Source organism: Zootoca vivipara, chromosome 12 (genome assembly GCF_963506605.1).
Source record: "Zootoca vivipara chromosome 12, rZooViv1.1, whole genome shotgun sequence".
Taxonomy (NCBI): domain Eukaryota; kingdom Metazoa; phylum Chordata; class Lepidosauria; order Squamata; family Lacertidae; genus Zootoca; species Zootoca vivipara.
In genome coordinates this window covers 56,834,267-56,847,261 of record NC_083287.1, presented here as the reverse complement: position 1 = coordinate 56,847,261, position 12,995 = coordinate 56,834,267, and the positions used below count along the sequence as shown (strand labels likewise).

The 12,995-nt window shown below is 47.2% G+C and overlaps 1 protein-coding gene across 1 annotated transcript in view; it reads left to right on the top strand.

The window, feature by feature from the left end:
• SCAP (SREBF chaperone) overlaps positions 1 to 12,995 on the top strand; it is a 54,239-nt gene that overhangs the window by 29,144 nt on the left and 12,100 nt on the right. The window contains exons 9-16 of the mRNA XM_035130081.2: positions 1,448 to 1,560; positions 3,384 to 3,478; positions 5,347 to 5,445; positions 6,298 to 6,519; positions 7,823 to 8,238; positions 10,155 to 10,340; positions 11,083 to 11,284; positions 11,893 to 12,008. Of these exons, the coding sequence (XP_034985972.2) occupies positions 1,448 to 1,560; positions 3,384 to 3,478; positions 5,347 to 5,445; positions 6,298 to 6,519; positions 7,823 to 8,238; positions 10,155 to 10,340; positions 11,083 to 11,284; positions 11,893 to 12,008 (1,449 nt within the window). The remainder of the gene's footprint in view (positions 1 to 1,447; positions 1,561 to 3,383; positions 3,479 to 5,346; positions 5,446 to 6,297; positions 6,520 to 7,822; positions 8,239 to 10,154; positions 10,341 to 11,082; positions 11,285 to 11,892; positions 12,009 to 12,995) is intronic.

The window sequence follows — 12,995 nt, the reverse complement described above, 5'->3', positions numbered from 1 at the left end:
TGATGAGCTCTGTTAGGCGAATACCTTAAAATGCACAATACGTGTACAGCAAATTCATTTGCAAACATCTTCAGCTACACCAAACATGAATCAGAACTGGGATTTTACCTGTGTCTTTCTGGCAGGGGAATCGGCTCAGAGGTGGGGACATTAGTAGAACAAACACACCCCAGTGCCTACCAGATTATCTTTAGATTAAGAGATAGGTCATGAATTGATAGACGCACCTGTTCTAACCATGGTTTCGCCAGCAAATGTCCCAATAGAAACCAGTAGTTCCACTGGCTCTCGCCAAAACAACAGTAATCTTTGGAAGCCACAGAATAACCTCTTGTTAAAAGGTAGCTCTCTGGTATAAATCCAGAAGTTTTAAACTTTGTGTGCTTGACAAAAATTGCATCCCGTGTAAATATTTTCCTACAGGCCAGAGCAGACAGGGATATAATTCCTTCAGCAATTATACCTGTAAACCGTTGAATGTGGGGTCTGTACCAAGAAGCCCATTCAGTACCTTCTTCTGTCTCCCATGTTTTAACATTTGAAATTTTCTAGCCCTCGCAGAGAAGTTTTTTTGTAGAGCAATTTTCTAGTCCCTGTGGCTGGGGGTGATTAGCTTAATCATACATCACAACGTTGGAAAGCAGCAGAAATCATTTCAAGTTTAACATATTCTGCCCCATGGATTTGCTATTTATCACACAACGCTAAGAGTTGACAGGAAGAGGAGGACCTCCACCCACGTGCCCAAGAACTGGTATCTCTCTTGGGTGGCCTTGAGATGCACTCAGTCTTTCCTTTCACCCCGCTTGCCCTTTGTCGGAGTGTTGCATCATCTTCCCACGCAAACACAGAAGAGCGTTACGACATCTCTCCCCCTGACCTTCCCCTTGTAGCACCACAACACCGCTGTCTCTGATAGGAGAGCCAGGCTTCCCTCAACTGGACACTTTGGATCCATGCCAAGTTGATCTGAGAGCCCAGCTGCCTTGTTTGCTCTTCTCGTTGCTTGTGGGGGAATGGTAAATGCCGGCATCTGAAGTATGTTTTGTCAGATGTGTTCATAGTAAATAGTATTGCCTGCCTTCCTAAAGATAATTTATTTTCCAATAGCTCCTATTTTCCAATAACCCCCCCCCCAATCTTTTAAAGGATTGTTTGATCTCATTTCTATCCTGCCTGCCTGCCTCCACCCACCCACCCCCAGAGCTCAAGGTTCCCCCACTTCTCATTTAATCCCCACAAGAACCCTGTGAGGTAGGTTAGGCTGAGAGATAGTGACCTGCCCAAGGCCACCCGGCGAGCTTCATTACCAAGCAAGGATTTGAACCCTGGTCTCCCAGGACTAGTCCAACACTCCAGCCATTCTCTTCTGAGAATGAGACTCGCTCCGGTTACTTAGGCCAGGCAATTCCACTTTCTATATGTTTACCCTCTGTTTTTCCTCTAGAGAGATTTTCCCTTACCTGGTGGTAGTGATTGGCCTAGAGAATGTGCTGGTCCTCACGAAATCTGTTGTTTCCACGCCCGTTGACCTGGAAGTGAAGTTGAGGATTGCACAAGGTACGTGGAATGAAGCCGGCAAGTTCTGCCAGACCATTGGCCCATCTCTGGTCTGTTCTGATGGGCAGTGGCTTGGCAAGGTCTTTCCCACACCTGGCACCTGAGATCAGTGCTTGGTGATCTTCTGCATGCAAAGTAATCCCTCTGTTGCTGAGCTGTGACCTTTCCTCTGTGACAATCCATGCCCCGGCAGTCGTGCTGGCTCTTAGAAGTGTCAAAGGCACGAGGGAGTATATGACGTGGGTCAGAGCAGCCTGAGGGTCAGGCCCCATGATAAACTTAAGCCTGTTGCTCAATTGACACAAGATTAAGCACACCAAGATTACTGCATGGCACTAATTAGGAAATACGGGAGGAACCTGACAATCCTGCTGTGCAATCTAGTCTCAATATGCATAGCTAGGGGGCACAGAAGACCCCATAATAATAATAATAATAATAATAATAATAATAATAATAATAATAATAATAATTTATTTATTTATATCCCGCCCATCTGGCTGGGTTTCCCCAGCCACTCTGGGCGGCTTCCAACAGAAATATTAAAATACACTAATTTCTTAAAGATTAAAAGCTTCCCTAAACAGGACTGCCTTCTGATGTCCTCTAAAAGTCTGGTAGTTGTTTTTCTTTTTGACATCTGGTGGGAGGGCGTTCCACAGGGCGGGCGCCACCACCGAGAAGGCCCCCTGCCTGGTTCCCTGTAACTTGGCTTCTCGCAGCGAGGGAACCGCCAGAAGGCCCTCGGCACTGGACCTCGGTGTCCGAGTAGAGCAATTAGAAAGCAAGCAGTTTGAGACCTTTGTCTTGTGTGTGTGTGTGTGTGTAGAGGTTGATTTAAGCTTCAACAACATCTGTACTAAGAAGAGCCCGCTGGGTCAGGCCAAGTGGCCCATCCAGTCCAGCATCTTTTTCTCACAGTGGTTGGCTAGATGCCCCTTGGAAACCCGCAACCAGTACCTGAGCACAAGAGTAAACTCCCCTCCTGTGGTTTCCAGCAACTGGCAGGGACACACTATCAGTGGAGGTAGTAAATTGCTGCTTCACTTTCAGTGAAGGTAGCAATTTGCACAAACCGAGTAAGGAAGTATTCCTCCTCTCATTGAATTTTTAGTAGTGTAGTTGACCCAGGAGCACCAAAATGGCTCAAAAATACCAAAGCCAGTTGCATTCTCCAGCTTCCCCTTACGTGTAAAGTATGCAGACTGGTTCCTGACAACAGAGGCACGAAACTGAAGTGTGAAGTTCTCTGTCCCTCCAGAAGAACACTTTGAACATTGGGAGTTCAGCAACCTCTTGATTTTTGCATGTTGCGTATGACTTTTGTTACGTTAAGAATTTCTATCATTTTAAAGAAGGGGTGGGGGAGCCTCTGTCCTGCGGACCAACACCAGCCCCCCCCCCCCAATTTGGCTTCTGAGGCGGTTTCCTCAAACCACGTTCACCTGCCTCCATATTTGATGCCTGCTGTGGAGCAGTTAAGAGACGCAGCTGCTTCTCCTGCAAAAAGCAGCTGTTGCGGAGGGGCTTCAGTCCTTCTTGGTGACTGCCTCCTCCCACCCGGAAGGGCAACTTTGGCAGATCAGCAGGACCACCCGCCTGCCACTCACATGACGTCGTTACATTGGATGATTGGCAAGTGGGTTGTCCCACCCAGCTACCAAAGTTGGACCAAATGGCGGGGGGAGATAAAGACCTGGCCCTCCAGGACAACAAAGCTCCCCTGCCCTCTTAAAATGCTTGCGTGTTGGGCAGGTCAAGCAGGCCCCCAGCCTCCAATCACCGACTTTAACCTTACGTCTGCATGTGTCCCTTTTCCCCAGGTTTGAGCAACGAGAGCTGGTCAATTATGAAGAACATGGCTACAGAGCTGGGGATCATTCTGATTGGCTACTTCACCTTTGTCCCAGCTATCCAGGTACTTGGTGGGTTCTTGTGGGGGAGAAGCCCCGCTTGGCTTCTTGGGGTGGGGGGTTGGTTTAGCCTGGCTGCAGCACCAACCAACCCACCACCTGCAGAGCATCCTTGGACCTAGTAGGGCTTGTGCTCCTGCCCTTCTTCTCAGACCTCCTGTGTTGCCATCCCATGTTAGTCCCCAGCATCTTGTGCCATCTGCCAGCCCTCTTCCTGCACTTCACAGTTGCCAAAAATTTACCAGCTCATCCTATGCCACCGTGTTTTCATCTGGGAACAGTCCGTTGTGTTTCTGTAGCCCTGAGACACTTCCCTAATGGGGTCCCCCTTGAAGACTGCCTTGACGCTACAAGTCCAAATGGGGCGGGGCTGTTGGGGGCGTCTCAGCCATCCATGTTGGCAACTTGCTACCTTCTAGACCAGGTATCCCCAAACTGTGGCCCTCCAGATGTTTTGGCCTACAACTCCCATGATCCCTAGCTAACAGGACCAGTGGTCAGGGATGATGGGAATTGTAGTCCAAAACATCTGGAGGGCTGAAGTTTGGGGATGCCTGTTCTAGATGCAGTTCAGATGGGGGAGAGTGCGGCATTTCATTCATTCATTCATTCATTCATTCATTCATTCATTCATATGCCACTTTCCCTCCCAAAAAATCATGCTCAGAGCAGTTTACAACAGAGAAAACAGGAACATGTTTCAAAACCAAATAGTGCACAAGCAATTTCATAATAACAAACCAGAATGACACAATAGTAAATGCAGTAACATGCAACAACAACAACAACAACATTTCAATACAGTACTATAAATATAACAAGATTACAAAAAGAACAGCCAGCATCCCATAGCAAAAAGTAACGAGAGAGCTCTCCTTGGTCCCAGAAACACCCCTCCCATGACGTTGCTCACAGTCCCCCTCCTGCAGCAGCTTCTTGCAGGGCTTCCAAGGCAAGGGTAGCTTAAAACAGCCCCCCCCCCCAAAGTTACTCACATTTTACCTTCCCGTCACTACCATTGTAAGGCCTGCAGCCTGTTGAAGGCACCTTCATAATAGTCCACTCCCTGAGCTGGGTCTGTTCCTGGTGGGACTTCCTCTTGGAAGCCTGCTGTGGCCTGAAGCAGGCATTGGAAAGGGTTGCTTGTCTCTGTTCCCTTCTCCACAGTTCATAGGTTAAATATCGTTAAGATCCCTTTGATGGGATAGAAAACATATTTTGAGCTGATAGGAAGAGCTGATTGGCAGAACCTTTATGCCTCCTGTGCTGTAGCAGCAGAACGGCGGCAGATTCTGGTGGCTGGAATCCAAACCTTCCAGCCCTGATTTCTGCATCTTTGCAATAATGGGCCCTGGAACGGGTCCCTTATCTGTAGCCCTGAACGTGAAGGACACAGAAGAGATAATGCTCAGCATGCTTGGCACAGAGCCCAAGGAATCCTGGCAATAGGTAGCCAAGTTCCCGCTGGCTTCATGTGCTTTTGACCCCTCTCCCTGTTCGCTTGAGGTCTGGTGCTGCACTCTTTGGCTAAGGACATTTAGCCTACTCAGCCTTGGCACTCCTCTTGCTCTCCGAAGGTAGAATTGGTCCCTCAAATAGGTGACCCGTTGTGTCGAGAGATGTGGGAACGCACATGTGCACACATACCCTTACCTCCTCCCTGCTCCCTGCACTGGGCAGCACAGATCCTGAGACCGCTGCTCCTGTTGTTGAGTGAGAACTGCTGAGTCATGTCTGGCGTGACCAGCTCCCAGCTGTGCAGTGGTTCTTGCTGCACAAAGATCTGCATTTGCTGCCTGCTCTGGGATGACTCTTCCCTGCTGGGAGCTTAGTACAGCAGCTAACAAACACCCTCGTCTCTTGTGTCTTGCAGGAATTCTGCCTTTTTGCTGTGGTTGGCTTGGTGTCCGACTTCTTCCTCCAGATGCTCTTCTTCACCACCGTCCTGTCCATTGACATCCGCCGCATGGAGGTAAGAGAAGGCAGGGCTGTCAGGTGCAAGGTAGTGACTATGGGGATGCTATAATAATAATAATAATAATAATAATAATAATAATAATAATAATAATAATAATAAAAAATCACTTGTGCCCTGCCCATCTGACAGGGTTGCCCCAGCCACTCTGGGTGGCTTCCAACAAAATATTAAACACACACACACACAATACAGCAGACATTTAAAGCCTCCTGATACTGGGCTGCCTTCAGGTGTCTACGGAAGGTCGTTTAACATAATTGTTTATTTCTAGCAGTGGTTCCCAGAGGGGGCCCCGTGGGATTCTCTAGAGGGGAGGCAAGGGGTGCTGGAAGTATAAATGACTATCCGACCATCGCTGAATCAGGTTTATCAATACCGTCAAATGAATTGAACTAGGTAATTATAATTGGATTTTGAATAACAGTGCAAATAATTGCCACTGTTTCGAATTTTATTGTGTCGTTATCTTCCTTGGTTGGTTGTGCAAAATGTTCTGAAAAGTGCTTTTTTTACAGGGAAGGGGAGGGGGCACTTGGGATGAGTTTACGGAATCAAAGGGGGGTGGGTGGGCTAACCCTTGTGTGCTTGGCTGGGTGTCTTGTGAGCTGAGAGGAGCAGGGATTACAAAATAAGAAGCCCAGGCACTTCTGAATACAGAGGTTCAAGTCAGCTGTACGTGGATGACTTAAACTGGCCCGTGTCATCGGAGGCAGTTCGCTGAACACAGATTCAGGGCACAGATTTGGGATTCTGTGTGCCACAGGACACAGCTTCTCTGGCAACCCATGGTTAAGTTTGCTGCTGTCTTTCTGTTTCTGACCCCCACCATTTTCCCTCTCTTGGCAGCTTGCGGATCTGAACAGGCGCCTCCCGGCTGAAGCCTGCATGCCCTCCTCCACCAAGCCGGCCAGCCGCTCCCAGCGGTACGAGCGGCAGCCAGCCATGCGGCCTACCACCCCGCACACCATCACCCTGCAGCCCTCCTCCTTCAGGAACCTGCGCCTGCCCAAGCGCCTGCGGGTGATCTACTTTTTCGCCAGGACCCGGCTGGCACAGAGACTCATTATGGTAGGCTGCAGGAAGTGGGATGCTTCCAGTGGGAGGAACAGGCAGGGCTTTTGTCAGCTGGGAAGTGGAGCAGAAAAGCCCTCTTGGGCTGAGGGCAGGGCTGGAAGGTGGAGCACAAAGAAGGTTAGCTGGCTAGCATGGCTGGCTCCTCGTACCCATCATCTGCCTAGGTTGGTGTCCGTGGTGCTGGAACAATGGCATGAGCCAGAGGATGGAAAGTTGACATCAGGCCTCTCTGAAATCATGCTGACTTCGCAGCTGCTTTTTGTGAGGGCTAAAACTTACAGAGATTGTAAATTTCTTTATGCCTTAAAAGCGGCATATGAATGTAATATATTAGCAGCTCTTGAGGCAGCCAAGTCGACTGAGAGGATAGACGTTGGTGCACTCGCCCAGCCCATGCCAAAGGACTGGGATTTTGGAGGGACAGATAATCGTCATCAGTGGTATTTTTATACCACTTAATAAGCAAGATCCCTAAGCGGTTTATGTAAAACACAAACTTTTTTTTAAAAGTATATTTAATACAGTGGTGCCTCGACGTACGAATTTAATCCGTTCCGAAGGCACCTTTGTAAGTCAAAAAATTCGTGAGTCGAAAAACACCGTTGGAAACACGATTTCCCATAGGAATGCATTGGAAACGGAAAAATTCGTAAGTCGAAGCAACCCTATCTAAAAATTCATAAGTCGAAAAATCCCTATCTAAAACCGCCGCGTTTTTCCCCCCGGACGTCGAGACATTCGTAAGCGGCGGCCATTACCCCCGTTCGTAAGTCGAAAAATTCGGTTGTCGAGTTGTTCGTAAGTCAAGGTACCACTGTATTTGAAATCAAAAATACAAAGAACGACATCAGAAAATACAGAGAAGCCATAAACAAAACATTCAGTTAAATATCAGTAAATAATCAGCATGACAGTATGATAAATCTTGTGGGATAGACGAGTCCTTAGGCAGTGTTTAGAGTTTCTGGCTCATGAACAGCACACATAAGGGATTTTGACCATTAGTCATGTCGACTGGGTCCAAAAGTCCAAAAGTAGCTGGAGCGCCTTGGGTTCCCCATCTGCATGGAGAACTACATCTCTTTGGTTTCCCTTACGCTGCTTCTGGCTCTTCCATCAGCAGACAGGTGCAGGGAAGTGAAACAAATTGGGGAGTGGACTCAATCCAGAAGAGGGCTGTGAATTTCTGAGGTCCACAAAGGCTCCTTTGCTTAGAACACATGGATTATTGGTTCTGTCAGGGAAAGCAGGGTTCTGCATGCTGTAATGCTCTCTCCCTGCCTTGCCTTCCCTGCAGACGGGGACCATGGTGTGGATTGGCATCTTGTTTTACACCGACCCGGCTGGCCTCCGCCCTTACCTGGCCTCTCAAGTCACGGAGCAGAGCCCGCTGGGCGAGGCGGGGCTGCCTGCCATGCCAGTTCCTGGGGAGGTCCTTCCCACTGGTGACGCCAAGCTGTCCCTCTCTGTCTTCGCTTCGGACCCCGTCCAGCAGCTGTCAGAGAACCAGACGCTGGATTCACTGAGCAGGCAAGAGGCAAGCCACCGTGCCAAGGCTGAAGAGCAGGAGAGCCGGGGGAGCAGTGGGCAGCCGGATCTGGGCCCCAAGGCGGAGGTGACGTGGGGAGTGGAAGATGAGGAGATCTGGAGGAAGCTCTCCTTCCGGCACTGGCCCTCTCTCTTCAGCTACTACAACATCACGCTGGCCAAACGGTGAGTGGCAAGAAGACAGCCCTGATGTTTCTGCCAGGGCAGAAAGCGCCCAAAAGTCTTTCTCTCTGCTGCATCTCTGGACTACGTTGGTTAAGCAGAGGGAGGGAATGTCAGTGGCCAGAGTCTCCCCTGTGATGTCGGGAGGTGTGTGTGCTTGGAGATTTGCCTCCAAGGTTAGCGTGGAGCCTTCTGGCCCCTCAAGCTCTGGGTGCAGTTGCAGGGTGTCTTTTGCATGGCTGGCTTCTTCCTTTTTTTCTTTTTTCTTTTTAGATTAAAATAAACTTTATTTGAGAAACTTTTAAAAAAGTATACATACACCAGGGAAAAACAGAGTAACATAGCAACATAAATAACATAACATAACATAACATAACATAACATAACATAACATAACATAACATAACATAACATAACATAACAACAACATAACAACAACATAACAACAACATAAATAACATAACTACATGTTTAAGCCACCCAACGTAAATTAATCAACATAAATAAGCAAATCAAATTAATCAAAACTTGCTGGGCAAATTAAATCAATCAAACTGCAAATAATATGCAATATCAAATTAAACAAACATAACGTAACATAACGTACGGTAACAAAACTTGTCCCCAGATCAGATCTTAACACATGGACATATACCCATAAAATCAATTCATTTTAAATTAAAATTGGCTTCCAATCGCCAATATATCGCTTCCCTTACTATCATTTTCTTTTTTTAATTTGCTTTCCCTCTTATTAATTCCAACTGATTTATTCCTACATGTTTTCTCTACTCCAAACAAATCACTAACTCTGTTTCAATGTTTTCTTTTTTTTAAATACTCTTCCACATATCTCCATTCTGCTTTTATTCTCTGTTTTGGTATATTCCTAATTGGCTGGCTTCTTCCTGTTAAACTGTGGAACTCATTCCAACAGGAGGCAGCTATGGCCACCAACTTGGCTTTGAAAGAGGATCGGACAAATTTATGAAGGAAGAGAGGGCTGTTGACGGCTACTAGCCGTGATGGAACCTATGGTTTGTCTCTGCAGCTAGAGGCAACAGTGTTTCCGAATGCCAGGGCTCTTGTGCTTGAATCCTGTTTGTGGGTTTTCCAAAGGCATTTGGTTGGCTGCTGTGAGAACAAGATGCAGGACTAGATCAGCCACTGTCCCCATCCAGCAGGCTCTTCTGTTCTGTGCTCTTGCGTAACACGGAGTGCTCTTCTTTCCCCTCCAGCCATGCATTTTGGAATTATTTCATTTGTTTTGTTTACTTGCACGCTGCTTCCTCGTCTGGGAGAGAATTAAGCAAAGATTCAGAAAGAGCAGCAAGTGCAGTGGAACCTCGGTTTTTGAACATTTCGGAAGTCAAACGCCGAAAACCCAGAAGGGAATGCTTCTGTTTTAGATCGTTGCCTCAGAAGTCGAACAGCTTGTGAAGCGTGTTTCTCATTTTTCCCCCATTCACTTTGCCGACAGGCCTTTGATCCTCAGTTTTGAAACGCTTTGGAAGTCAAACAGTCTTCCGGAATGGATTACGTTAGAAAACCGAGGTTCCACTGTAGTAAGAAAAGATCCTGTTAAGGCTCATGTCCTGCCACCTTCTGAAGGAAGAGAGGGAAATGGGCAGGCAAACCTCGCTGGGCCAGGAACTCTTCTTAATGGAGGCACCCCCAGTGCCATATCACAGTTTTGTTTTGGATAATCTACAGTCCTTAAAAAAATTGTAGCTGAAAGCTGCCTTCTGTCTTATTCGCACAGTACTGGACATTGCATCAAGCTAAGAAATGCAGGCAGCGAAAAAGCCATGAACTGAGTGAATGGTGTCCCCCGAGAAGGCCTTTCTGCCTCTTGTCCCTGCTTTTTCTATGTTGGCCGGTCCCTCCTGTCATTACCGCTTCTCTTACTGCTCTTGCAGGTACATCAGCATCCTTCCAGTGATCCCCGTCACGCTGTACCTGAACCCGCAGGAGGCCCTGGAGGCCCGCCATCCTCACGAGGCAAATCGCTACTACCCATTCTTCTCACCGAGCAGTGAGAAATCGGAGCAGGTGGTGGAAGGGGTGCCCAAAGTGCAAGGGCACCAAGACGTCACACTGTACAAGTAAGAGAGCTGATCGTGAGTGGGTGGGTGGGTGGGTGGGGAAGATGCTGCCAATGTGAGGGGTGGGGATCTGAGGGGGGGCATTAAGACACCCGCTGTCTTTGTAAGCCTTTGCTGGGCATGGCATGCCACACTCCTGCTTTAGAGTGGCTGGTTTCTCAGTATCTTGCAGAACAGAAACTAGTGAGTGGGGTGAAAGACCTGCTTTTATCCTGCACAATTTACCCGAGATGTGTGTGCACCTTAAAATTATTATAACATACCATAGCCCTGTGTCCTCTCTCAAGTGCTAGGTGACCCTGCTGTGGCCATTGGCACCTGTTTGGATCTATTGTATTCTTTTCCTTTATTTATAGAAATATTTTATGCTGTGTCATAGCAGTTTGCAGCAATAAAATCATAAAACCATGCAATAAAAAAAGTTAAAAACAGACATCAACTACCCCTTGTGGAAGGATGCATCCTTGATTGCCTGCAAAGGCATGGCAGAATAGAAAATCTTTAAGCAAGTGCTTAGAAGTTGGCACAGAAGGCTCCTGCTGAATCTCTAGTGGCAGGGAGTTCCACAGGACTGCGCCAGTGACACTATAGACGTGGTTTCTTGTTGTCCAGTGAGCCTCACCAACTTGGGGAACAACCAGCCATGCTCCTGCAGATGCTCTCGGTGTACTTGAAATGATGGGATTGGAGCCAAAGGCGTTTGTGACTGACTGACTTCTCCATTTCCCATGAACCACCTCAGGGTCGCTGCTTTGGGACTGGCGTCTGGGATCCTGTTGGTCCTCCTGCTCTTTTGCCTGTACAAAATCTTGTGTCCCAAAAACTATGGGCAGAACGGGCTCTCCCACAGCCGGCGTAGAAGAGGAGACTTGCCCTGCGATGACTATGGCTACTCTCCGCCGGAGACGGAGATCATCCCTCTGGTCCTCAGGGGCCACCTGATGGTAAGAAGCAAGACAGGGGCCTTGATGTAGTGAATGCATCTCATCCCCAGATTCTCTATCCTGACTCTAGCAGAAGGCGAAACCACATAGAGAAAGCACATCTGAACATAATGCTGTTGCAGAATTTTTAAAGGCTGTGTTTTTGGACAGGTCGATGCTGGGTGGGGGCACAGAAGTGGGTGCTGTGGGGCAAGAAACACTAATGGGGGGGCAGTTGCCTGGCCACTGGGAATCTTTCCCCAAAACCCTAGTCTTCGCCAGTCAGTGCCCATAAGCTTTCAGAGAGAGAGAGAGAGAGCTGTTGCCTTCCTTCCTTCCTTCCTTCCTTCCTTCCTTCCTTCCTTCCTTCCTTCCTTCCTTCCTTCCTTCCTTCCTTCCTTCCTTCCTTCCTTCCCTGTGCGCTTCTTGGAGACCCCTGGTTTGCCACTGTTGAAAGGATAGGAAAGAGGGTGCCAAACTGGATGGATTCACTCTGGTCTGATCCAGCAGCCAGACTTTTAAGGAGGCAAGTCAGGAGGCATACACTGGAGTTCTGTTGTTCTCAGGGCGTGATCCTTCCTGCATTGCATCAGTTGTTCAGCATTTGACCTGTTTATTATTTTTTTCAGGACATTGAGTGCCTGGCTAGTGACGGGATGCTGCTTGTGAGCTGCTGCTTGGTGGGTCAGATCCGCGTGTGGGATGCTCAGACGGGCGACTGCCTCACTGTGATTCCAAAGCAAGGGTAGGTTAGGCTTCCTGCTCCTGATGGGCCGTTCAGGCTGATGGGCTGCTAGCTTCAATGGCTCATCGTGAAAATGTGTGCAAGTCCTTGCTTGATTGCGGATTGCTGGCTATAGAAGATGCCCCTCCTCTTCGTAGCCTTTTTTTTTTTTTTTGCCATGTCGCAATTGGAGTTGCCGATCCAGCAGGGTGGATTTGATTTAAATCATGATTTAAATCACTAGTCAGTAAGGCTTGATTTAAATCATAGTTTTCTACATAAAGACTAATTCTTGCTGGTATAACTTTAATATGCAAGTACAGTGGTGCCTCGCTAGACGAAATTAATTCGTTCCACGGGTCTTTTCTTATAGCGAAAAATTCGTCTAGCGAATCCCATAGGAATGCATTGAACTTTTTTTGAAATTTTTTTTGCCCATAGGAACGCATTAATTGAATTTCAATGCATTCCTATGGTAAACCGCGATTCGCTAGATGAATTTTTCGTAAAACGCATTCGTCTAGCGAGGCAAGCTCCGCTCGAAAATTCCTTTCGTTAAGCGGAAATTTCGTTAAGCAGGGCATTCGTTAAGCGAGGCACCACTGTAGATGAAGATTTTTAGAATAACAACTTTTCATATTAGTTTTTATCCCCAGTTTAATAGGTTAATCATTCATATTTGGACAACTTTACTGTTGTACTTAGGAAGGAGAAAAATAATCATTACCTTAATAATAACAATTTAAATAGATTTATTCAACTGAAACAATAACATTACAGCATATGTTATTTGCTTAAACAAACATCCATGTTTGTTAACTAATTTGGCTAAACAAAAACAAAATATATATATTTTAAGAAACTTAGACTGTCAGCCCAGCCTACACATGAAAAACTTAAATACTGTCCACTCCAAACAATCAGAAAAATATTGTTTCTATTCTATTCACTGAACTTCTTGAAACTTAGCACTGAAGGGGTTGTTTCTGTATTCATAGGTTTGTAGAA